The sequence below is a fragment of the Parasteatoda tepidariorum genome, chromosome X2 (genome assembly GCF_043381705.1).
Source record: "Parasteatoda tepidariorum isolate YZ-2023 chromosome X2, CAS_Ptep_4.0, whole genome shotgun sequence".
In the NCBI taxonomy this organism is placed as follows: Eukaryota; Metazoa; Arthropoda; class Arachnida; order Araneae; family Theridiidae; genus Parasteatoda; species Parasteatoda tepidariorum.
The window spans coordinates 11,081,219-11,108,686 of record NC_092215.1 but is presented as its reverse complement, the minus strand read 5'-3'; the positions used below and the strand labels follow the sequence as shown (position 1 = coordinate 11,108,686).

The following is a 27,468-nucleotide window of genomic DNA, read 5'->3' as shown; positions in this document are numbered from 1 at the left end:
TGCACATCAGTAGCAGTACCTTATCTTTGAAGGAATTACAGATCGTGTTTACGTTCTGTGTTGTTTCCTAGGAAAATATTTCTACTTCTTAACGCGTTCGCTCAATCCATGTTTCTATCTTTCTTTCATTCTTTTTTGAAAGACTAGGACCATCTATTGTGTTGTTCCCCTGGTAGAGTTAGTAGAGGGGAGGAGACTGATAGATGGTGAATAGGGCTATGGATCATTCGATCGCTTTCTCTGAACCAGGAAAACACAATTTTTTCCCTTGCTTTTCTGGTCCTGAACGTTCTGTAAGTGGTTTGTCGTAAATCTCAAAAAGTGTAGTTATTGGGCTTTTTATGGAAGTTCATAAGATTTTTATCATTTATTTTTATCTGATATTTGTTTTATTTTGGGGAATTTTATTTTTCTGAGTATCGAAAAATAAAAGAAAACTCTTCTTGTTCATTAATAAAATTTGCTTCAGTTTTTTTTTTCTTTTAATGCAAAAATAAAAAAAAAGAGAAGAATTAAACATCATTAATTTTTCTTCACTAAGTAGCAGTTTCCACCGGAGGAAATGCTTCTGTAGTTCATGTTAAGTGAATTTAACTAAATTCATAAAATATGCGTAACTTAATACGTTAAAATAACTCATGCGTTGCAATAATTTACTATTTTTAAACAAAAAAAAATATTTTTGCGCCTATAAACATTACATAATAAAGACAATTTTTTTTTATCTAAAATAACTTCAATGTGGTCAACAAATCATTAAATAACGATAATACAGCTAGTTAAGTTCGAATAGGAAAATGCAGTTTTTTCAGGGTTCATTATAAAACCCGATTACCGAAAGGTACCCGACTACCTTTTTTTTAAACAATTTTGACTAAAATATAATTTTTCCGTTTTTGATATAAAATTAAACTCTGAACTTTTTTCTTTTCAAAACCGTTTGAGTTTTGCTTCTACGTGAAAAAGATCAGAAGTTAGGATGATTTAAAAAAACATGGATTTTGATTTATTTAAACCAGAAGTAAGCCTTTTTCACTAGTTTCGTTTTCGAATTTCATCTTAAAACATAAAATAAGTTTTCAATTATAAGAAACAAATCTGTCAACCACATTTCTTTATTTTTACAATATTATATTCGAATAAATCTGGCATCACTAGCTGTAAACTTTCTATTCTCGGTTGCTTATATTCGAATTTGTTTGCGCTCTTACATTTTTGCTTTATATTATCGTTATTTTTGTTGAATTTTCGTTATAATATTTTTGTTAATTTGCTACGTTCACTGTTTCTGTTATATTTTTTAATTAAGTTGACTGCTTTTTAATTGTTACGTTTGTTATTTCTGGCTTCGAAATGCCTAGAAATTCTTCACTGAAAACATAAACGAAAGTCTTATGGAAACAGATTCACTGAAGAAAAAGATTTTCGGATATAGTTACTCCTTCAACTGGGAGTACTAGAAAGCTAAACCTGCAAAAAGCAATATTGCTGATTCTGAATTGGTTACTGGAAATAGAATTATTGATATGAGGCATGACATATAAGATGGATTTTGATATGATACATACACAAATTTGACTTCTTACAAAATATAAGTTTGTCTCAATATCAAATGCACTTGCTTTTTATCATAGTGATAAAATCGTTACATTTAAATATATGTAAATGTGTATTTTAGACATTTGACATGTTTATCCTACTCGAGTTTATAGTTATTGCTTTATTGGATATTTAATTGATTTATTATTATACAACTAGAATATATACAAATATGGAAGCACAATTTAATCTGTTATTTCGAGTTGATAAAATAGTTTTATTAAAAAAGAATTAAATCATCAACAAAATTGCAAATATTTTTTTTAGAAATTAGAGAGGTATGACAATATTATTTTAATAATATTTCCTGTTGTGTAATGAATTAAATATTAATGCAATGAAAATTTTGTCTTTTTTGTCCATTTTCTCAATAGTCATTTTTCCGATATTTTCCTTCATTCTAAATGCAATATCTCAAAATATTTTTGTTTAAATCACTTTAAATTTTGCATGAATGTTTTCTATATATATGTCTCAGAAATAAGCTATGGAACTATTATTTTTTGTTTTACAGCTAAAGTAAAAATAATTAATGGCATTTTTTTGGCTCCTTTTGCCAAATAAGTAACGATATTTGCCACAAAATTTCTAAATATTAATATTATTTCTAATGCATAGTCTATTTCCTTAATGGAGATATTATAAGTATTTCAAAGCAAAATTGGGGAAAAAATAATAATTTTTTAAAAAGTTATGTTATTTATAGAATAGGTTAATTTTTGCTCTTTTTTTGACAGTTTTCCCCCATATTTTCTTTAAAAAACTTTTTTTCATATTTTTGTATTATTATATTGTGTTTTAGTGTGTAATACACACATAAATCTAAAAAAGAATTTTCTAAATTTAAAATTTCTAAAATTTGCCTCCGAAGGTATTCGAGTAATTAAAGAGACCATTTCAAGTAAACACGAACAGTCATAATATGTCCATAATAGGAAGGCACCACTAGCCACAATCGATGATAATTTCAGTCCTGGATTGCAGATAGATTGCAGTTATGGATTGCAGATCCAGTCATGGATTGCAGATTCACTCCACCTCCCCTTACAGTCTTGAACTTAATTGCATTTACTATTGCTGTGGTAATTTGATGAAATAGTTGTACACCGTTTGAAAGTTTTCTGCAATACATTGACGTAATATAAAGTAAATTCAAGATTCCATTGATTCAATGGTGCAATACTTCGTCACAAATTCATGTTTAAAAGAGAAAAAAAACTTTTTAAATGCAGGCCAATCATAACTAGGGTAAAGAAAAGCAAATAAATAAATAAATAACCAATAATAAATGCAAATAAACAGTATTAAAATGCAAATAAATATATAAATAAACAATAATAATAAATACATAAATAAACTAGCTAGCGTTATTTTCCTGTAGTGTCATTGGAACTGTGGGTACGAATCAGAATTTCTTTAGTTTATCTCCCTTTGGTTCTATTAACACCAATATTGATTGATATGATATAAAAGCAAATAATGTTCTTTTTTCTATCACTTCATTGTCAGTTTAAGACTCTTAACTTCTTCAGGACCGTGATCACATGCGTATATCACATGCGTATTCACATATATGAAACGCGCTTTTCCGTCTCTAGTGGCCCACGATCACACGAAGGTGTTCTCCATTCTGTACTATAATTTTATATTTTGTATTATACGTTCTCTTTGGTACGTATTCTTTCAGAGCTTAAGAGCCCGGGGTAGCCCTTTTCTCTCTCCTTCCATTGACCCTTCGTTTGACCCCTTAAGCCCATATCCTCCTTTAACCCCGTCCTTCTCGCTCCAGTGAAAATGACGGGGTGAGGTTTCGCCCTCTATTTCTCGCTCCCGTGATATTTCCGGGTTGGAATGTTCAGTAGTAACGCGCCAATAAGAATAAAACTAATTCATTTCTTTTGCCCGGAAAACATTTTATTTCTCATTTTGCACATCAGTAGCAGTACCAGGATATTTTTAAGGTAATTGTAGATAGTTAGTTTATTTTAAACCAGATGTCAGCACTAATCAAATACGTGTATTTGTGATATGTGACAAAAAATAGGTACTTTAATGATGTTTTCTTGAAAATTAACCAATCGTTAAGGGGTTAAAAGCGATCACTATGGACCCCCTATATATTTTACTTTTTTTTATTGAAATAAACATTTTTCATAGCTTAAAGAGGGTTTTACTATGATTAAGCGCTCTAAACAATGTGTTCTAGAATTTAAAAAAAAACTTCAATTTTCCTTGAGCATAATTCTTAAATAACTCTTAAACTATTTCATGTCTCTATGTTTTAATATCTTTTGACAAATGACAATAATAAATCTTTTATTATTGCTTATAGGTGTGAATGCACCCCTGTGGGGGCCGCAGGCCTCAAGTGCTCCATGATGACCAGAAGAATCTGTCCAGTTCCATTCTTGGTTTTACTGGTCTTACAAGGAGCTATATTGGTCTGGTATGTCATTTTTGTATTTTAAATTACAAGAAGTTTTGACATTTTTAGATTTTTTGACAAGTCGAAATCATTTGAAATGAATTGATCACTGTATAGATATAACTTTGCAATATTTAAAATTTTCTAACTTTTTATGTGGAAATATAATTTAGATAGACTCACGCAACAATTACAACGAGAAGAAAAAGGCCCATATCTTAATTCATTAGTGATTGGTGAAGGAAATACTAAAAGACGAAAAAACAAGTTGCGGGATTAATATTCATTAAATAGTATTAAAAAAAATGCGTGGATAAAACCATAATTGTCAAAATCTGTTATAAATCACATTACATAGACGATTTATGAACTTTCAAGAAGTAATTTCTATTTAATTATGAAAATTGTGAAGAAAATATTTAGTTAAAAAAATTGAGATTTCTTAATTGCCCTTTGTGAATTAATAGCAACAATGATAATAATAATAATAAAACTAAATTTTAAAAAAATAGCTACTAATTGCTGGAATCAGTCCATCTATCATAAATATTATCGGTGGAAAAAACCAAACATTCTATTAAAAAATAAAAACTGATGAAACAGTAGATTACGTAAAACATAAGTATTTGAGCTTGAGCCTAAACTCAGGAAAACGACGGAAAAACAAAAGGTGAGCTACTACAATATGAGTTTTCCACAGTTTTCGTTTTTGCACTACAAAAAATTAGCTGCAAATCATGTTTCTGGTAACTTCAAGAACTCCACAATCAAGTTCACATGAACCAAACAAACCAGCTTCCCCACCAAATCTGGATCTGATCTCAAACAAATCGATAATTCGAATGAGAATAGATTTTTGCAATTTTTATTTATGAGAATGTCAACTATTCAGGAATTATTCCAATTACTTAGAAAATTCTTTTGTTGTAGCAGAATATTTTTAAGCTGTTTTTATCAAATAGTCAAAAATAATTTAAAGTATTTTACAAAAGAACATGTTTTAAATATGGGTGAATGAATATGATATTGTTTTAAAATATACATACCTTAATATCAATCATAAAGGGTCTTAATAACATTAATTATAGTGAAAGGATTCATAACATGTTTACATCAAACTGATTTTAATGATTTTAGTATGATTCCAAAACAAAGTAGATTTTTTCAAACAATAACTGTAACTAATTTAAAATTCAACTCAGCTCACAATACACACATTATTCAATTTGTAATATCCCTTATAACATCACGAATTTCATTTCATCAATTAGCTAAAACGTTTGGAGAAATTTACTGAAATTCCCATTTCCTTAAAGTACGATGGTAATTGCACACGTCTTTGTGCGTTCAGAACATTGAAATAATCAATAAAGGTTTAAACTTAATGTGAAGAAACGATAACATAATAGCACATAACGTATTTTTCGAAATTAAAAAAACTGAAAAAGGAATTGAAATCTGGAAGAATCCACTGCTTTTTTTTAAATTTCTTTCTCATTCATAATAGCATTTTTCTCCAGGAAATCGTGATTTCTTCTTGTTTTTGTATCCAAAATTTTGTTTCATTTTAAAATTTAAGTTTCTAAAAGACGCAACATTGCTCTCGATGAGTTATAAAAAATCCCGTCTTACAGACCATTTTTAATGTGCATTTAAAAATGAATTTGTTCGTTAAGGATCAACTTAAATCCATGTAATATTATTCTTCTAGTATAAATAAAAGTATATAAATTGAATTTAAGCTGTTTTCCATAAACTTAGTAAAATATGTTTATAATATCATGATCTCATTAAAACATTTTTACGATTTATTTGTTTAAGTAAATTCTTTTTCCGTGAGATATTTGAAGAGAATTGAATTTAGAGAAATATATTTTAATTGTTGATATTAAATAAAAAATATAAATTATTTTTAATTTTATCGTAAAGGAGAAAACTTGACTTTCAACTTCTCTTCAAAATTTTTCAGCTATAAAATTGTTAAGTTACAAAGAATTCTGTTTTTACCAATTTTTATTTAATTTTTTTCTTCTAATTTCTGCTAACAAATTAAACAGAAAAAAAAGCATTCATTGAAACAAATATATAAATAAATGAATGAATAACTAAATAAATAAGTAGAATTTTGCGATATGCTAAATATTAAAGTTAGAATTATGTTAAAATATAGAATGAAGGATAATGGAATGGATGATAATGTAATGATGTAAAAAATTCAACGGTTAACTTAAAATCGTAAAATTGAATTTTATTCATTTTATATTCAATTACTGTACTTTTTTTCAATTACTGTACTATTGACACACTCGTAAAATAAATTAATACTTTTTAAAGTTTCTTCTCCCAAAAAGCAAAAAATTAATATTTGTGAAATGCCGTTCAAAATATTAAATATTAAAGATAAAAATTTGTTAAAAATATTTCAACAACTTAGAAATCAATAAGAATCCGTACAATATGCTGTAAAAATTTAATCCAGAATGTAGAATATAACAATGGAAAAGATTCAATGGTTAACTTGAAATTAAATTTTATTCATTTTGTATAAAAACTGTACTAGGCCGGGATAGCCTGGTTGGTAGGGCACTGTGCTTATATCCTAGAGGTTGTGGGTTCGATCCCCTCCGACCGAAGACAGACTCCCCATGTGATAAATGGTGACTGATAAACGTTAAATCTGTCGTGTTGCAAATTTCGCCATGTTCCCATAACAAAATCATACCTCTGGGGGTACTAATCCAGGAGTTTCCTTGTCTTCCGTTTTGGTTCAGAATTACAAGGCTACGGAGTTGAACATTAGTAGTCGTAAACCCAAAATTGTGTCGGCTGTTCAACGACGGTAATAAAATATTAAATAAAATAACTATACTATCATTGACAGTCTCGTCAACTGTTAAAGCTGCTTCTAAAAAGCAAAGATAAAATATTTGTAAAATGTCATTTACAGACATAAATAATAAAGTTAAAAATATTTCATCAACTTGGAAATCAATAGAAATCCGTGCAGTATGTCATAATAAAATATTAAGCTGGTGAGTTAACCAAGCATGAAAAATGAAACGATGGAGAAAAAAAATACTAAAAGAATTCACTTTGTTTCCGACTGTTGTTAGGAACGAAAAAAAATCGAAAATGAAATTAGGAATTCTTCTTAAGAAAGGAGAGTAAAAGCAAAAGAAAAGCTTGAAACATTTTCTCTAGTATTGTCATGCACTATTCGTACTCGTATTTGTTATCTTAATTGACAGTTCAATTTTTTAAGGGGTACTTGTACGCAAGAAGAAACGTACACGTGTTGTATGACCAAAATAAACTTCAATGACAGGGCCCTTTTTCACTTTTTATTCGAATGCGGCTTAATAGAATCCATAAGCTTTTACTTAAAGATGGGAACATCGAAAGTAGGGGGCTATCTCCACATTTCCAATACAATGGGACTTGATTGCAACAAATGGGAAATGCCAAACGTGATCTAATTTCTAACTGAATCTATTTATTTCCTTTATTCTTAATCCTGGATTTCTCTTCCAAAGAAATGTCTATATTTATTTCTTTATTCTAAAAAAAAAATCCGGAAAGCAGACATACTTCATAGGCGGTGCTTATTTCAGATCTATCATTGATATCTGTATTATTCAGAATGTAATTTAACAACTTGTCACATAAATTTACTGTACGATTGTTATTTTATTTTGATTAATTTATACAAATCATTTAAACGAAAATAAATTACAAGCATTCCTATATACATAAAAGAACTCAGGACATCAAAAATAACAAGTGTTTAAAAGAAGAAAAGAATTAAAGAAATAAAACTTATTACAACTATAAGTTAATAAATATTATTTAGCTTGTTAAAAAACTATACTTTTATGAATTGTGTACAAGTTGACAATTCTACGAAAATGTCAGTCAGTCTAAACATCAAAAAAATTATTGAGTCAACAAAGTACTTCAATAATTTAAATTGTTTAGTTTTATAGCGTCTGGAGTTCAATTTTTAATCAGAAATTGCTTTATTAAAAAAAACGTAATACATGTACAACTTTATTCTGAAATTTTTTTGATGATTTGGTACATAGTAATCAACACTTAAAAAAAATATTTTCCAATTTAAAGAAGTGTACATTTTTTCATAGTTTACTTACTATAGAAATTCATTCTGAAATATTAAGTAAAGAAGCAGCTAATGATGATTTTTAATCATAATAATAATTTGGCGGCCTTTCACCGGCTAGTTCATCCAAAATTAAGATCTATTTCATACATTACCTTTTTTTAGTTAGAAAGATCCATAGTTCTCAGCCACTTGCTTGAATAATTCTAGCTCAATATCTTTTACACTTTCCATATTATGATCAAAATTGCGATGTTTATAAACAATAGCTACATAAATATTTCTTTAAAGTACACAAGAAAAAAAGTATGGTCTAAACTATTAAAATATGGTATATGGGAACACAAAAAAATGCTCGTACCAAAGTGCTTTGGTAAGGATTTTGGTAAAATTAACTTTAAAACGGTAAAATTTGATAAATGTGGTAATGTTTGCAATTTCATCATGATACCATAAAGCAAGGCATAAAACATTTATTCGGTTACATTTACTTTACAGCCTTGCATTTTTTTCTAAATGTGAGGTAACAATTACTGTAATTTTATAAATCAGAATTTCCGTAAAACTCTTGCCATATTGGCATAAAAAATACCAAATGAATTGATTAAATACCTTATATTTTGGTTTTCAACAACAAAATTAAGGTTTTTCTTTCTAGAAATGTGATAACCATACAGTAAGGTAATTTTACATTTCTCTGTGCACTACCATATTTTGCATGCTCTTAAGGGGGAAAAAAGTTGTGTTGAATTTAAAGATCGGTTGTGAATGTTTAAGCATTTATATAGAATATAATAATTACATGGATTAGAAAAGTAACAATGTAATCCACAAGTAAATTTTCGAAATCAGGTGAAAATTGGAACCCATTATTAAGTATTGAACCTTAATAATATACGTGACACTTTTTCCAAAAGTCTAATTTTTAAACGTATTTTTTCTTCATTTTATTTCCAAGTAGGTACTCTGCATGATTTTGGAATTTGCACAGAAAATCAGTACAATCTACAGAAACATTTTATTTCATGCATACCAATTTTTACGAAAAACGCTTTTTATTACATGTGGAACTCTGGCTTATTATGCTGCCTAAAATGCTTTAGTTTTAGACTGTTGTAATTGTCTAAAAAAATAAATAAAAAAAAACAATTTGCAAAGTAAAAAATTCCAATTAAATGGTTGATATGCGAAATGTATTAAAGGCTGATTTTCCAAGGTTCTGTCATCAGCTTAAAAAAAAGCATTTTTTGAAAACTGTAAGTTAGTTACATAGCTGATGTGATTTTACAATAGTGAATTTGCAAAAATGCTGTTAGATCAAGTTTAGCTTGGAATTAGCCTGTGCTCTCTATGCTTCTTCAGAAATTGTTGCAAAACGTTAATGTGATGAAGGACACTTTTTCGTAAAAAGGAAGAACATTTGTGCACTAATTTTCTTAATATTTAAAAATTTACTGCTACGCTGCAGAATCTTGGTGCATAAAAATGTGAAGAAGGACACATTTTTGTAAAAAGGTAGAACATTTGTGCACAAATTTTCTTAATATTTAAAAATTTACTGCTACGCTGCATAATCTTGGTTCATAAAAATTTTCGAAAATTTGAAATTGATCATTGATTTTGATGATTTTCTGCTAGATAAAATAAATTTCACTAAATTTTCAAAAAAATTTTTATAATTTTTAAAGTATTTTTTTTTATTTATTCATTTTGAAACTAATGAATCTTGACAACAAGATAGTGTATATAGTTAAAAATTATAGCTTTGCTCCTCACTTATAAGCTACTTGAATTGCGTTTTGCAAAAGTTCTTCTAAAAACTGTTAATATTGGCATATAATAATGGCATATGTAATAATACAATTAACGCATAAAACTGCAAAGATAACCATGCATATATTTGTCTGTTAATATCGTAGACCGAATGAAAAAGTAATCTTAAATTGAAAATTGGTAGACAGAATGTACACATTTTTTTCTAAAACATAAAAAAAAAATCCGTTTTAAAAAGACTTCTAATTTAGAGCGTATTTTAACAATTATAATAAATATTTAGAAATCAAAATGTGAAACTCAATTCATTCTTTTTCGGATGATAATCACTGCAGAAAAGCTGAAATGAAAACATTTAATGTATTGCTTCCCTTTCATCTCTTTTTTGTGTCATCATTGATTAGAGCAATGTCGTTATTAATGACGCATAAGTAGATTAATGACCACGCATTGACACAGAAACATTACATAACGAGCCACATTGAACCCTGTATTACATACTCTTAGGGGAGGAACTAAATATTGAAAATTTGATGATGGAATAAGTTTAACTTATGGTTTGAAACTTATAAGGATAACAGCTCAGTTCATAAATTTTTAAGATAATGATGCTTTTTTTTTATAATTTTTTTTTTATAATGAGCTAATAAAACATGTCATTTAATTTAGTATAAATTAGATATTAAGATCAGAGCTTTGATGACATTAGCACTATATAATCTGTCAGAACTAGAACTTAAAGAACATTATGGTATCTCCATCTTAAACCTGTCATGCAGTTGGCAGCTCTTAAAAACACTGTTCCCAGCTAAACACTGAAGTCAAGAATCAGTGGCTGCTATCAGAAAACGGATGGGTGACCAGTTTGATCACCTTGAGTAGGGACTGAGGGTATGCGGTATGGGATCTCGTTAAATAGCTCTACCGTAAAGTGCTCGTCTTCTAATACAGACCATCAGGCAACCAAAGAGTGTGAGTCATCCCTTCTGCAGAGGATCAAAATTGTGCTAGCATGTCTTCGGATCATTCTCGTGATTGTTGCCATGACAGTCTCCAATATCCCTATTTGCAGCTCTAAAGTGACGAAAATAAAATACCTACTTACGCTATGGACCATTATTTATTACCTACTATTTTTATATACCTATTATTTATTACCTGTTTACCCGTTTTATAGGTCTATTGTTTCTTAGAATTTAGGCAGGGTGAAGAGCACTGTAAACTTTCAGTATCTGCAACTGACGAGTTTTTGCAATGTCAACGTTCGCTTTTAACTCCCTTCATTTTATGCTGGCTCGAGGCCGATAGGGTAGAAACCGAGTAATTTACCAAGTTAGGATTCAAACAGGATGAAAGACAGAATAATACTTGATTACTTAAAGATTACTTCCTTTACAATCATCCAACAAAAGATCAGTTTTGATTGTTCCTTTTTTTTTATCTGATGCCAAAGTCAGAGCATAAGTGTGAAATGATTCAAAGAAAGTGATAAATCCAATCCTAGTTTCTCTTTCATTTTTGGTATTTAAATAAGAAAACGTTAATGACTTCGTAGCACGCACCATTTCTATTTATTTTCTTGGATCAATATATTTGGAATAGTTTTCAACGATTATATGGTTTAGAAAGCATTTTCCTCGTTTTCTTGTGCCTTTGTTAATTTTCAAATTTCACAAATAGTACAAAAATACTAATTTGGCAGTTGCATTAGAAATTTAAATTTTCAATTAGTTTTTAATATTTTTTGACCTGCAGAGACTTCAAAGCAATCTTAAATTTAGAAAAATTAAGTAATTTTTAACTTTGCATTACTAAATTTAGGAAATGGTTGAAAACGCTTTGATGTGTAAGTCATCCAAGTCTTACCGTTTTTTAAACGAATGTTATTTTTAATGGAAAAGTGCAAATTTTGAAAGAAATCGATTGAATAGGCCCAAGGCAGTGAAAAAAAACTTTTTTTCCACAAATTCTACTAATTTATTACTTTTTTAATATTAAATTTTTAATTCCATGAGCTTAATAAAATATTTATATGGCATTTAAAATCTGTGCATATTTGACTTTTTCTCTTAAAGTAATTTATTAAAAGAAAAAACTCTTTCACATCGGTTTTGAAAATTCGATTAAAATTCACAAGGATTATTATAAAGAAAGATAATGCCAATTAAGGCTGATGGATGACATAATAAGCGTATTAATTGATGTAAATTGGCGAATTAAAACTCGTAAAGTCGCTGAGAGATTGAATTTGGTGAATTCAGCAATTCATAATTATTTAAAAGGATAAGGTTTATTTTCAAAGCCTTGCTTGAGTTTCTCATGATGTTCTAGTGGGAAAAAAACACATGCCGTTGCGTTGGCATCTCTCATTATCTTATGCCAGTTTTATATATATATATATATATATATATAGAAATGTTTGTCCATTTCGCTTTGGTAGTGGAGTTTTGAACATATAAGTTTGAGCAGAGCTAAATTTGTAGGCTGAAATTGTAAGGAATCTCTGAAAAATTGCCAAGTGAGTGATGACGAGTTGCAGCTCCCTTTTTAAATATTTAAAAACGCAATAACAAAATTTTTATTTAAACAGAAAATTCAAATGATTACACGTTACGGATCTAATTCAACAACTGCTATCATAAAAAAAAGCTCGTTACAAATTTATGCAAAAGCTTCTGGAATATATCTTTCAAAAAATGACATACGCATTACATTAACTAATCTTAATTTTTCAGCTTTAGCTTTTTAAAACACAAAGATATGAGTTTCTGGTTAAGTTGGAAACTTTTGAATTAAAGAAACACTTTACGATCAACATAGCACTTTTTTTGAGGGACTGATAGAACTCTTCAAGGTAAAATTGGAAATTTCTAACAATTTGCAATTTAATAATTATTTTGTAATACACAAAATAAATTATATATATCACACTATTTTTCAAATCTGAAACATATGTGTAAAATCAATAAGCCCGCTTGCTAGCGATACTTCTGATTCCTTTTTTGTTTGCAGTTTTAAGGTGAATCTTTGTTCCATTCAAATAAAATTCTTTGTATAGCCATTTTTAACGGTCACTCATAATAATTTATTTTCCGCTTTTTCTTAATTATTTAGTTGAAAAAGTATCTAATTAAATAAAATTTATCGTGATGTTATCTCGTATATCTATCGGTCTAGACACATTAGACATTAATAACAACATTGACAACATCTATTGTACTCTTTGGGTTATTTATGCTTTTCTTTTCGGGTGAGCTAGCATCCTTGACCTAGTAGGTACCCGTGATTAGTGACCACTGAGATAAAGGATCATAGTGGTCAGAGGCCCTGGGCAGCTCTTGTAGAGTGGATGGGTTGGGCGGTGTACTGACGACCCGCCTCATTAGTAAGACGCACTAGCTGGACAAATGTTTTCTTTTTTCGTCAAGATCTTTATTTTTCTTTCCCTTTTCGTCACCGATTTCCTCATCATTCTTCGTTCCTTTTTCTTTCTCTGAAATACTCGAGATGATTGCTGGACCTCTAAGAGACTGATCAAGCCTATGATTCGGGTTCTATTCCTAAAAAGAAAGAATTGATTTCTAGTAAATAGCTTGTAACAAAAAGTTTGTTAAACCAAGAACGTTCTATCGACTCGTTATTTAATAAGGCATTCTTAGAAAACACTTTATTCGTTCGAATTCTGTTTTGTATTTAACTTGAAGGTAGACAATTTATCGTCCGTAAAAGAAACGAGTATATAAAGAATACCAATTCCAAAATTATTTCTCGTTCAAAAACAAAAGGGGTAGATACTATCATGCATTTTCTGATGTGCGAGAGATAACGCTAATTTTAAAGAAGTTTATGAATTAAATTTTAAAAATATTTTTCGTTCAAGGAAAATAGGAAGATACTATCATGTATTATATGATGCAAGAGAGAAGACACTAATTTTAAAATTATTTTTGAATTGAAATTTAAAAATATTTTTCGTGCAAGGAAAATGGATAGATACTATTATGTATTATATGATGTAAGAGAGAAGACACTAATTTTAAAACTTTTTATGAATTGAAGTTTAAAAATATTTTTCGTTCAAGGAAAATGGGTAGATACGATTATGTATTATATGATGTAAATGAGAAGACACTAATTTAAAAATTATTAATAAATTAAAGTTTAAAATTTTTTTCATGCAAGGAAAATGGGAAGTTAGTGTTGTTTGATATAAAATAAGAATAATTTTAACATTACTGAAGTAATTTAAATTAAAAAAACAATTCTAACTTAAGGAAAATGGGCAGGAAGTATCGTAAAATAAATAGGTGTTATTTTTAAAAATAAAAGGAAATTAAATTTATATTATTATTAAATTGTTTGCACAAAATGGTGTCTTAATTCTTAAAATGTTAGAATTAAACAAGATTATCTTTTATTAATAATTTTACTTAATAAAGATAAAATTCCTTTTTTTAAGTCTTATACAATATAACGGTCATCAAACTTTTAATTATTAACGAAACCTTGTAGCAATGTTTAAATTCTAAAAACGTCTCAATGAGCAATATTTTACAATGTATTTTTATTAACTGTAGCTAAGCCATTAAAATTTTTTTTGAAAATTATATTTAATTAAAATATTTGGATGGGGTTAAAAAATCAAACACTGTTTGTTTAAATATTGAATTTTTTGTTTTTGAAAAAAAAATGCACAAAACTATATCTTAGGTTGGATAAACGAATAAAATTATCCGTTAATTATATTTTAGGAAAATTTCAGAATATTTTATCCGAAATCTAATCATAATGCAATAAAATTTTAAAAAGTTAAATTAAAAATAAAATAAGAAAAATAGAGGATAACAAACTAAGTGATTCATAAATTAAAATCCTTTTTGGAGATAACTTGTTAATACTGTCAAGTTTACACAGGCTATAATAATATGTTTTTTCTCCTCTTTTTGGTTTTTCGTGTCAAATAAATAGAACGTTTGTATGAACTTCCGGGCTGAAGAAAAATTCCATCGTCTAGATTAACATCATAAGGGAGAAAAAGGAATCCATCAAGTGCTTTAAGCTGTTTTTTGTAAAGTGTTTGATAAAATGTTTAAATGAAATCTAAAAAATGTTTTTTAATAATTCGTTCCAATAACGAAAGAAGATTAAAAGTTTGATCAAAATGTTACAGTGGACTACGTTAAAAATAATCGACTTCAAAACTTATGGATTGACACTGAGAAAAGACAAATTTTGTTTGAAAATATTAAAAAGTCATAAATCTGAATTTTCACAGAATTTTTCGAAACTGAATCTCTTTCAACAAAATGAGTAATTACGAATCTAGATTGCAGAAATCCAAAGTTTGTGAGAAAAAATCCTTTTAGAGTTGCAAATAAGTTCTGAATGTCTTTTGCAATCAAAATGTTTGAGATTAAAGTACAGAAAATAAATGGAAAATTCATCATATTCCTCTGTTTCTAGGAAGCATTCATCACTAAAAACTCTGAAATCCGAAAATTCTAGAAAATTATCCGCTTTCAACAAAAGAAAATTTAGTTGTGTTTTTTTATTGATGGTAAGATTATTTAGTGACACCTTATGAACAATGTTAGAATTTTCATCCTGTTATTATGGTAAAATTGCTGGCAGTAGTCTGTTCATTAAATTATACGCAAAGTTTACGATGAGTAACATTTCTTTGCCCTTACGTTTTTCAATTCATTTACAGCTGAGGTAGTTTAAAAACTTTGAATACAAAATTATTCAGTTTTGTGACCATTTACAACTGGTATGGGTTCAAAACCTTAAAATGAAATTTAACTGAACTTAGAAGTTCCATTGAAGTTAGGTTATGTTAGGTTTTTCGTTAGGTAATGAACATAATATTTAGGTTGTGTTTTGTTAAGTGAACCGAAGAATGTGGTATAATTACTTTATATAGTGGTGCCATTTATCGTCAGATTTCAGATATTTGTAGTAATTCTAACTCTTAGTGAATAATAGTTCAGTATTTTAAAAGTCCAGGGACAACAATTGAGCAATTAAATCCCCGTTCAGTCAGTCATGAGATCAATAGATTTACCCTTTCAACTAAAGTATGTATGTTGCTTCTAGGAATTAAGTGGCTTCGTACGGTGTACACACACACTGCTTACTGTAAGATTATTAAGCATCCGCTGTTGTGCTTGTCATCTGATGATGGAAAATATATCTGTGCCTGATTCTTATTGGCAGTAGCCCTAGTTAGGGCAGATAAAATTTTGATTGTATTCAGTGAAAACAATCAATAAACTATTTTTCTCACAGTTAACAGTTTCAATACTATTTTTTGTTTACTTGACTGTTTTGCAATATGCAAAAATAACGTTAAAATTAAATGTTACTATTTGACCACTTTTTACGCGAAATTTCAAAGAATGCATCCAAATCAATAAAGAATTGATTTAAACAGTGAAAAAATATAAAGCTACCATAGCCGACAAATTCACCAGGTTTGTATTCAATTTGAAATTGAAAATAAATACTAAATAAAAAGCTTAAACAAATCTCTCTTTTAGTGTATGGGTGTACTACATTCCGTTTGATTCTTGAATTGCTCTAAAACAAAATTTGTGCAAACAGTAATTCTACATTAGCTAACGTTGACAAAAAAGGCTATAAAAGATCTGTTTATATCATATTCAGAGTCAAAGATTAACCAGCGAAGCATCAACTGTCCCTAATATTAGTCAAATTTACTAATTCCTAAGTAAATATTCTATGCATAAGTTGAATTTAATCGTTGTTTTTTTTCTTCTTTATTTTCTTTAATACTTCTTTTTTTTTTTTGCCTAACATATCTGCTGTCAATTCCACATAGTACTTGCCATTTTAAGCAGTTTTTCCCTTCAAATATTAAGAACTCTAAAAATAATTTTATTTAACTTCTTTTAAACTATATAAAAATGAGTAAAAAACAGATTCCGAATATTAGAATTATTTCAGCATTTTGAACCAAAAATGCAAAACACGCTTTTTTAAAAAAAAGTTTTAGTGGCAGTAAAATGCCATATTTACCATAGCTTACCATTGCTTTTGGCAATCGTAAAGTATCGTACTTTCAAGTAATTCAAAAATTAATCATCATTTCTATGTTATAGTGTTAAAATGATTCACCCTTGCATTAGAAGCGAAATGGACTAATGAAATTAAATTTTAATTAGTGAGATATTTCTTTTCAATTAAGTTCAATTATTCTTTGATTTCAGTAGTCATATTCTTAATCCAGAAATTTAAACAAAAGATTTCTAAAGATTCTTAAAGACACTTTAAGAAAAAAAAAACTGGCGTTTTTTTTTCCTTTTCTTTTTTTTCTTTTTGATAGCATTTAAAGGCATATTACAGATCTAAACTTAGACAACAATTTAGTTTTATGTTAGTCTTTTTAAGTGTAAGCTTAATCTTTTAATTAACGATTGGTTAACTGTGTTACACTTTGCTTTTGCACTACCACTTTCTTTAACGTTCACTTTACCCTTAACTTTAAATTAATTTAGATAATTTTTTTCTGTCTTAATTTAATTTGTTTTGTTATTTACTTTGAAGTTGGTATTTAATTTTCCTCTATCAATGGCGAACAATATCCAATATCTAAACATGATTCTGTACTATTCAATATTCTCTTTTATCATGTTATCCTAATCATTTTGTTTGATGCTTGTATTATCCTTTCATTTTCGAACTCCACTTATAATTCAAATCCTTTATTTTTCCGGCACCAACTACAAATTTCTAACATCCAATTATTTTTAATTTAGTTCACTCTTCTCAATATTAACAACTTTGAATTTATAACAATTAATATTTTATCTATAACACTTAATTTTATCCTTTAAATAATTTTTCAAATAATTTAAAATATATTTTTGCTTATAGTAATATATTTTTGAAAGCGGCGTGGAAACAAAGGGACACATAGGAAACAAATGACAGTTATCATTTAAGATATTATAATAACCTAAACAAAGAATAACAAAAGAATTATGTAGTGGGTTATTTTATTAACAGAAAAGTATTTTGCATAAACGATGAATATTCAGTGAATGCAACAAAAGTATCAATAGAATTCAAAACTAGCTACAGTGAACATTATTATTCCTAACTTTTGTGAAGCATCTTTGTATTCAATTTTTTTTTCCTTTACAGATCTATAAAAATTTATAGACGACAGCAAATATTTGTTTCGATTTAGTTATACCAAATTACACCTTGATAGGTAATACATAATGTTTAATAGCATAAGTAGGTACTTTATTTTCGTCACTATAGAGCTGCAAAATGGGATATTGGCGATGGTCTCGGAAACATCTCTCAGGATAAATCGGAGACATGCCAGCACAATTTTGATCCTATAGCACACCCTCTTTGGTAGCCCGATGGCCTTTACTCGAAGAGAAGCACTTTACGGTAGAGTGGTTTAACGAGGAAACATACCGCATACCCTCAGTTCCTAGATCTATTTTACGAACACATAAACTCTTACAGACCTATTTAGAGTTAAAGAGTGGAATTCATTTTAACATTTTCCTGGTTTTAAATTTACAGCTTGTTTAGAGTGCATCTTTCTTTTTTACATATTTTACCCCTCTGACAAAATAAAAAATAAATTAATATTAAGATGAAATTTTTATATATATATATATTTTATATATTTTTATATATTTTTTATATATTTTTATATTTTTTATGTATTTTTATATTTTTTGGTANATATATATATATATGTATATATTCATTTTAAGATTTTCCTACCTATTCGCAAGAGCATCTTTAAAATATCTCTTTTCTGAGGTTTTTCCTGGCTTAGTTCCCACAAAAGAAGGAAATCAAAGAGAAAAGATTTAGGTTGTAAATCAAGAGGTTCAGCAATGTCCAACTTCAACAAAGATATCTGATATATAGCAATATCGTATTGGGCTATTGGCCAAATGCTTCTTATAGCCAAAACAGAAGAATCTCTTTTCCTTTGTTCAAAAGAAAGCACACTTCTACCAATTGATACACAAATTTCTAGTCCCTGTGAAAAACGAAAACACTTGTAAGAAAAAAAAGGCCTTTTTGCTGTTTATAGAGATTTCTTTTGCAACAAAAATTGGGATTTATGTATTGAATGACTACTGAAATACATAAAGTTTGATACTTTTGCGCCTTTTCTTTGTATTCGTTGAAAAAGAAATGGATTAAATACATAATTTTGTAAGCCTTTCTGAATTTGATTTTTATTACATGCCTTTTTTACATTTTATCAATTAAATACCCTTATGTATTGAAGACCGTGCCGTGCTTTAACTTCAAATAATTATTGGTCTATTCCACTGTGGTGGATCTCTTAGAAATTGTAATTTTAAGCAGGTTTTTTTTCTTGAATATGAATAAAATTATTATATATTTATATTTAGTGTCGAAATATTTCAGGCATAGAAATACATCTACAAAATATTTTAAATTTAGTCTAAATAAAATTATTTATTGAGCTCAGTAATAATCTTCATAACACAACAAATCTTTACTAAAAACTAAAATAAAGAGTATAAGTAAAAAAAGTTCTATGTGGTAATTAAATATGAGTTTCTGATCTCTCTACATAGAATATTTTAAAGCAATAATTAAAGAAATAAAATCTTTATTTTACGCTTCTTTTAAAAGAGCGGAAAATGAAGCGAGTGATTTCACTATTTTGTTCAGGACGCATAAAATTGTTTAATATGTTTATAAAATATTTCGATTGAAAATACATATAAATACATATAAATAATTGTGGGTATGAATTATGTATTTATTAGGTTTTAACTAATTTGGTTCTAAAATATTTGAAGCATAGTGCTAAAATACTTTTTATAAATGTCTTACTTAACTTCAAGTACGGAATAAAAAATGCTTCAAAAATTGTGAAGGCTTTATTTCTTTAATTAATTTGAAATATCATAATCAGAAAGTAAAAAACTAATATTTTTTGTTTATAAACTTTAAAGTTTTGATGCGCTATTAAAAGCAGTACTATGTTCATTAATGCATTTTATATAAACTAAGAAAATGAATATTTGACCGAATGAATCACCGCCATATTAAAGATCATTGGAAATTTTTAAACTATGTTCTTGATAATACATTGAGAAAAAAAGTATGGTCAAATCTATTAGAATATGGTAACATTTACCATATTTTTGGCTCTATAGAAACACCAAAGAGCTCGTATTAAAACGCTTTGGGAATGATTATGGTAAAATTAACAATAAAGTATGGTAAGAAATTGAGTGATTAAATTTAGTAAGTGTGGTGAAACTTGATAGTTTTATCATGATACCAAAGAATATGCCACAGATACCATTTATATGGTTAAATTCACTTTTTGCTTCGCATTTTCTAAATGTCTATTTCGATAAACGAAAGTTCCGGTAAACCGTAAGAATATGGCACACATACCATTTACATGGTCAAATTTGCTTTTTGCTTTGCATTTTTCTAAATGTCTATTTTTACAGACGAAAGTTTCGGTAAACCGTAAGAATATGGCACAGATACCACTTAAATGGTCAAATTTACTTTTTGCTTTGCATTTTTCTAAATGTCTATTTTGACAGACGAAAGTTCCGGTAAACCGTTGTCATATCAAGGGTAAAAGATATATTACTAAATGAATTGTTTTAATACCGTATATTCTGGTTTCATTAACCAAAATTATGAATTATTTTCAACAGAAATGTCATATCCTGACAGTGCGGTAATCTTACCAAAGTTTTTTTTTTTTTTATTTTCCTAGAAGAGGTCAAAATAGTCAGGTGTTCAACTTGAGAGGCTGCTCAGTAACTGGTTTTAATTTCCTAGTTAAATATCTCAGTTTTTTAAAATTCAAAAAAATAAATTTTTTATTTTTAATATAAAAGTAAAAAAAAAAGTTTTTTCAGAAAAAAAATGTCGAACAGAAAAGTTTTCGTAACGTTAAAATCATACTTCTATATTTTCTAATATCTATGTAAATTCAAATCTTTCTCATAACTTGACAAATATTCCGCGTTTAAATTATGACATTAGAGTGACTCGCGTGCCAAGAGGGAAATTCTGTCGTTTCTAAAATTTATCACATTTTGCGTGTGTTTCTGATGCGCTTATGGATAACCACTCAAAGAAGAAAAACAATTTTCGAGTAAATTTGTTTGCTGTTCGTCACCGTGAATACAACAGTGAAATAAGAAAGAAAAGTAATTTGAATCACACCTAAGTGAGTGAACCAACAAAAGTTGCATTTTAAAATCCAGGCACATTTGTATTTGCTGTAGGACGGGACACCGCAATGGCTGCTAGTACGGTTGCAATATGTTTTTTTCCCACGGTTTCTTTCTCTTCGTATACGTGCTTACAATTTCTCCCTGAAATCGACCGATGTAACTCTTTCTCATTGCTTCAGAGATCTGCGTGAGGATCTTGTCGCACGCAACATGAAATTAACAATAACTTCTCTCATCTTTCAAAACAATTATTCTCGTAATCAGATAAATAAAAAGAATTACGAAAACTATTAAAAATAAATCTAACAAAAATTAGTTTACGAAATTTATATATATATATTTTTCTTTTTGAATTACATAGCATATGTAAAATGTAATTCATACGCAATCAGATAAATAAAAAGAATTACAAAAACTATCAAAAATAAACCTAACAAAAATTAGTTTACAAAATTTATATATTTTTTCTCTTTTGAAATACATAGCATATGTAAAATGTAATTCATGGATAAAAATAAAATTTATAATAGCACCAATATATTTCCTTTCAACTTTTTAGGGAGATTTTCGGACAAGTATTTCTTAAATTTAATAACTTATTAATTCAGATAGCTTATTTTATTATAAAGTACGAAAATTATTGGCACAAACTTAAATAGTTAGTATTAAAATAAAATAAAAATCAAGTATGAATGCAAAAAAAATAGCGGATAGGACACGATGTAATTAAAAATTTATTTACAAATAAAAATTTATCCGAGCGTTATCAGTTTGCATATTTGAGAAACGTGTTCTATACACTTTTTCAAAAGGTAAAATTGCAAGAAACATCGTAGTTAATCTCTCAAATAAAAAGAATATAAAATAATAATGGAGATAGGAAAGTACATAAAACAAACAACATATGAGCTTAACTGGATGATGTGAAATAAAAATAAAGAACGGTTTAAGTTAATAAAGGTAAGGAGAAGAATATAAGTGCTTTCATCTGTAGTTTCTATAATTTTATTACAACACCTTATACGCATTCGTTTTCATTTCCACATAACGCATTTCGTATGAAACGTAGTTTTAATGCATTTTTATTTTTTTACTACTATTATTTTTATTTTCTAATGATAGAAGTATCTTATAAAAATAGATATTATGTAATATATATAATTTTATTGTACACAAATTATTACATCAATTTAGTAAAACTTTTATATTCAAAAATTTTAAATTTTAATTGAATAGGTAATAGAAATATCCTTGCATAAAATTTCAACAAAAAAAATTATTAGTTATTTGTTTTAAAACTAAACAAAGCCTTTTTCGTGTATCACTTTCCACATCTAACATTTTGTAAATTTTTTATTGTTTATCAGTATATTAAACTTCGAAAATTAGTCAATAATTATAAATTACGTTTTGCAGCACACATATATGTGATTAAAAATAATTAGTTAAATATGAATAAATTAACTTAGTTAAATATAGATTAAAATCATGAATTATGTAATTATAATGTGTGTGAAAGGATCTAAATTTAAAAAAAAATTACGTTTTTGAGCAAATAGTGTTTTTGGAACTTACTATTAAAGTCACGAAATGAAAAACCTATAATATCTGGAATTTCATATCATGACAACATTCGATTTTCGTTAGAGTCAGCATCTGATACACATAATAAATTTCAGTAGATATAAAAAGATAACAGAATATAACTATTTTTTGCTCCAATTATTATCATATTTCATAAGCATCATTATTTTGTAGATTTTATGCTATTAGCAACACATTTTTTGTCATAACCTGTTAAATTAACATTGTACACACTTAAGAATCTGCCACTAAATGGAACATCGCTTACATGATGATTACAGAAGAACGTGATAAAACAGAACATAACTAATAGTTTGCTCTTATTTTTATATTATTTCATGCAACATATAATTAATACTATTAACTAGTATACTCCATGTTATTACCCATTGAATTCATCTTACTCCCTGTTATGAATTTCAAAGAAAAAATGGTTAAATAAGAATTTATTTGATTGCCATTTTACCATATTCAAACAAAGCATTCAAATAACCATAAACAAAACGACATTCAAACTGTTAATTGTGAGAAAAACCGCTTAATAACTACTTTTACCCGATACGGTTAAACAACCAGAATGTTATCGCACCAACTAGGACCGCCTAAGGAAGCCACGGAACTCCTTACAGATGGATGCATATTATACATGAAAGAGCTAATTTATAAATTTCATAACCAACAGAAAGCGGATTCGAGTCCCAGCGTTGATACCACAATATTTCCTCTATTACTTGCAGCACGTAAAGAGTTTCCAGTATTCTGCACTCCTCAATTCGAGACTCTGAACTATTAGAATATCGTACTCTCATCCAGGCATAGATGGCAGCACCATAAATCTGCTTAACACGAAAAATCTTAGCATTTTCATTTCCAGTATTTCCATCATTTTGAAACCATGCTAGATGTTAATGGCTAAAAAACAGTACAGCTTTGTATTTGCAGTTTTTTAACCATACTAGTTATAAACGGTTTCAAAACCGTAAAGGTAAAATAACGTTCTTCACCTCAAAGTTTACGGTTAATTGGATGGGCAGACTACTACCAGTTATTTTACCATAATTGAAAATATCGAATTGAATGAAAATTCCAACAGTGCGTATAACTAAGAAACTTTTATCAATAAACTGAAATTTCCGTTCTACTTTAAATAACTTCTATATTTTAATGGATATATTTTAATTTACTTCTTTTACCTCCATTATTATAAGTTTTACAAAGTTCAGAAAACATTTATTTTTCTTAATAAGTTAGTTGCATCAAAATACTTAGAAACTTGGCTTTTTACTTCTTTGAGAAGCCTTAAAAGAATAAAATGGAATCTATTCTCAGAACAAAATATAACGCTCGAAGCTTTAAAGATGTACTGCTATATCAAGTGTCTGAAACAATAATTCTCTTTTCTGAGAAATAATGATTGCTCTAAAAGAACAAACAGAAACGTTATTTTAATGTTATTATATCCCAGAATGCGTTTCTCTCCTCAAGAATTTAATATAAAGGGCTTTCAGACCAACAACGTTATTATATTTTTGTCACTCCAAGTAGTTTCGACAACTCTTTTTAATGGTGTAAGATTTTCAAAACAAAGCGTTTTCTTATTGTTGAAAACAATGTTGTCAATTCCTTTTTCAGCTTGTTTCTGAAGTAAAAGAAACTTTGTCATTTTTGTAAAGCTGTGAAAGGCACAAAAAAAGCAGTTAAGTGATAAAAAGTTTTTTTTCTTACTTATTTATCTAAGAAAAAAATATTCCCACTCGTTTCATATCCTTGTCACGATCTATTACTGAAATGATAAAATATGAAATGACACAGCATTTTTCGAAAAAGGCTATCTGATAAAAACTACTAGTGAGGAGATAGTTAGTGTTTTGACTCCTCTCTTTTCTGACAGCACAACTTTTCTACACATTTTAAAAAAAGTATTAATATTATTGATAGGTAAATAATAGTTTTAGATTACATATATCTACTTTTTTTATTTGATTCGTTTTAACCTGATCACGAGATTCAAAAGAAGCACAAACTGCAAGATTCTACTTACTAAACTTACGTTTTCTTGCTAATACAAGATGCAGTACTAGAATACCAAACTAAAATCACGTTCGTCTGCTAACAAGCCAATAGAAAAAATCATGTCTCATATCTGATGTTCTGGGCCTTGAACTGAGCGGGTTAAATAATTTGATTAAAACTACATTGTTAAAATTTTCCTTCAAAAATTATGGTAAAATAACTGGCAGCTGTCTGTCCATCCGATTAACCGTAAAGTTTACGAAAAAGATAATTTTTTTCCTTTATGGTTTTATTACCATTTTCAAAAATATGGTTATGAAACCATGAATCCAAAACTATACTGTTTTTTAACCATTTACAACTAGCATTTTTCAAAAGCGTAATAATTTTTTAACATTACATAGAAGCTCGGCTCTTCGTAAGGTAATGGGCATTTGGAGAGTGCCGGACACTAGAAATTCTTCAAGTGTTGAACGGATTGGAGGAAATATTGCAGTGTCAACACTGGGACTCGAACTTCAGTTCTGACGGTCACGAGACGGTCATAGCCCCCTCGGTAAGCAGTTACAAAGAACTTAATAGCTTCATTAGGTGGTTCTAGTTGGTGCGATAAAATTCTGGTAGTTTAACCGTATTAGATGAAAGCAGTTAATAAACAGTTTTTCATAAACTTAACAGTTTGATTACCATTTTATTTACGGTTATTTGACTGTATTGATTAAATATGGTTATTCTCAGAAATTTCTAACAGTGTACATTTCCTTACTTATTAAAGCAGATGAATAAATAAATTTCAAAAAATATATTTTTACAAAATATTGCAGTTGTAGATAAAAAATATAAGAAAATATCTAGAAATTAATTTTACACATGCACACATTCTGAACACAAGATAATTAAGTGAATATTTCTTACCTATGAAACTAGTAAAAATGATACATTAAATTCACTTGCATTATCTTTTCTATTTTTCTTCGCGAATTCGCTAAATAAATTTGGATTCAAAATTTAGGAATCAAAAGTTTATGTATTAATAACTCATTTATTGACATCATTTCTCTAATAGTTTAAGTTATTTTCTTATTCAATAAGTCAATAAAACAAAGGTTCAAAAATATTAATAATTATAAATAAATTTCGTGCTTAGTTATAGTATAAATAATATTTATAATGATATCGAAATAATTTTCATAAGATCAAATCTTCCAAATTTTGACTCACCAGAACAGCCCGGGTGAAATCAATCCATTTTCGTTAACGTTTAATTTAATTTTAAATGAGAGACAAACGGAATGGTGTAATTTCAAGTCGTTTCAGAAGTTTTTAGACAAACACTAAGTTTTCTAACAAACTTTTAGCTTCATTTAAAAACAAGTATAGCATTTAATTAACTGGTACTATATAGTATTTCTATTAATAGGGAATGAAGTTTAATTTGACTCTTATTTCAGTAAATGGAGAAATTTTACTGGAACATATCCGGATCACCACACTGCTAGAAAAAAAGTTATTATTATAAATTCAAATAATAATTAATACAACACTCTTCTTAACAGATGCCTTTGTTTGACATTTTTAAATACGTTTACCGCTAACCAGAAGGAAAAAAAAGGAATCTGATATGCAAAATACCTTTTGGTTTCTAATTAGTCCACTTATTTAATCGCATTATCTGGAATTAATGGAAATTTTCACGCGCTTTGTCAGAAAATTTGCATACAAACAAAGAAAATTTGAATACAAAGTGGAGATACTAATGCATATATTTCGGAAACAGTCAGTATTAGGTGAAAATGATTCATTTCACAGAGAAACAAATTCTGGTAAAATTACCGTACCGTGTGTTTGCGGCATGTCCATCATAAAAATCATAATTCTGTCTAATAAAACCAAATTATGCGACATTTAAACCATTCATTTCATAAATCTTTAATTCAAATGGTAGCTGCTTATCAAAAATTGTTTTTATTACCACACATTTAGTGAAAAATACGGAACTGAAAAGTGAATTTAATAGAATAGATGATTTTAATGCCAAAAGTAAATTGACAAAAATTACTAAATTTTACGATATTTTCTCAATTTTATCACGTTATATTTTGTTAATTTAATTAAAATAATTAAAATAATTACCAAAGCACTTCGGTTAAATTTATCAAATATTTTGGTGTTCACATGCAGCCAAAAACAAGGTAAATTTCATTTTTCCGTAATCTGGTGACCATGTTATTTTTTCTCAGAGCAAAATGGCACCCAAAATTCTATTTGTTTCTGAATCCACCTGGGAAAGCCATACATTATTACCATTCATTATATCCACATAGTATTAGAGATATTTTTTCGAAATGTTGTTTCTTTGTAAATAAAAACAATTTATTAAGCACTTCTAGCGTACATACGTACGTATCGTACTCGTGTACATATGACACGCGTGCTAGGCACTCTATTACTAAGCACTACTTTCTCATTAAAACACGAGAGAAACCATTTTTTAAGGAAAACATTCAATTGGAATTTCGGAAAAAGTCGGAACTAAAGCTCGATGAATTTACATACAATTTCATATATCATCAATTAGCAGTTTTGTTCTCTATACAAACAAAATTACAACTAAATGCTTATTAGTATTCCGCAATAGATACCCATTAGGTGTTTATATAAGGTGTTTTTTAAATGTTATGATATTTCAAATAATTATATTTCAATAAAAG

General features: G+C 28.0%; 1 protein-coding gene across 4 annotated transcripts in view; it reads left to right on the top strand.

Moving 5' to 3' along the window:
- LOC107449143 (glutamate-gated chloride channel-like) overlaps window positions 1-27,468 on the top strand; it is a 337,741-nt gene that overhangs the window by 145,694 nt on the left and 164,579 nt on the right. For all 4 annotated transcript variants that reach the window (XM_016064935.3, XM_071188006.1, XM_071188007.1 and 1 more), the window contains exon 3: window positions 3,932-4,045. In XM_016064935.3, coding sequence (XP_015920421.1) covers window positions 3,975-4,045 — 71 coding nt within the window. In that variant the 5' untranslated portion in view covers window positions 3,932-3,974. The remainder of the gene's footprint in view (window positions 1-3,931; window positions 4,046-27,468) is intronic.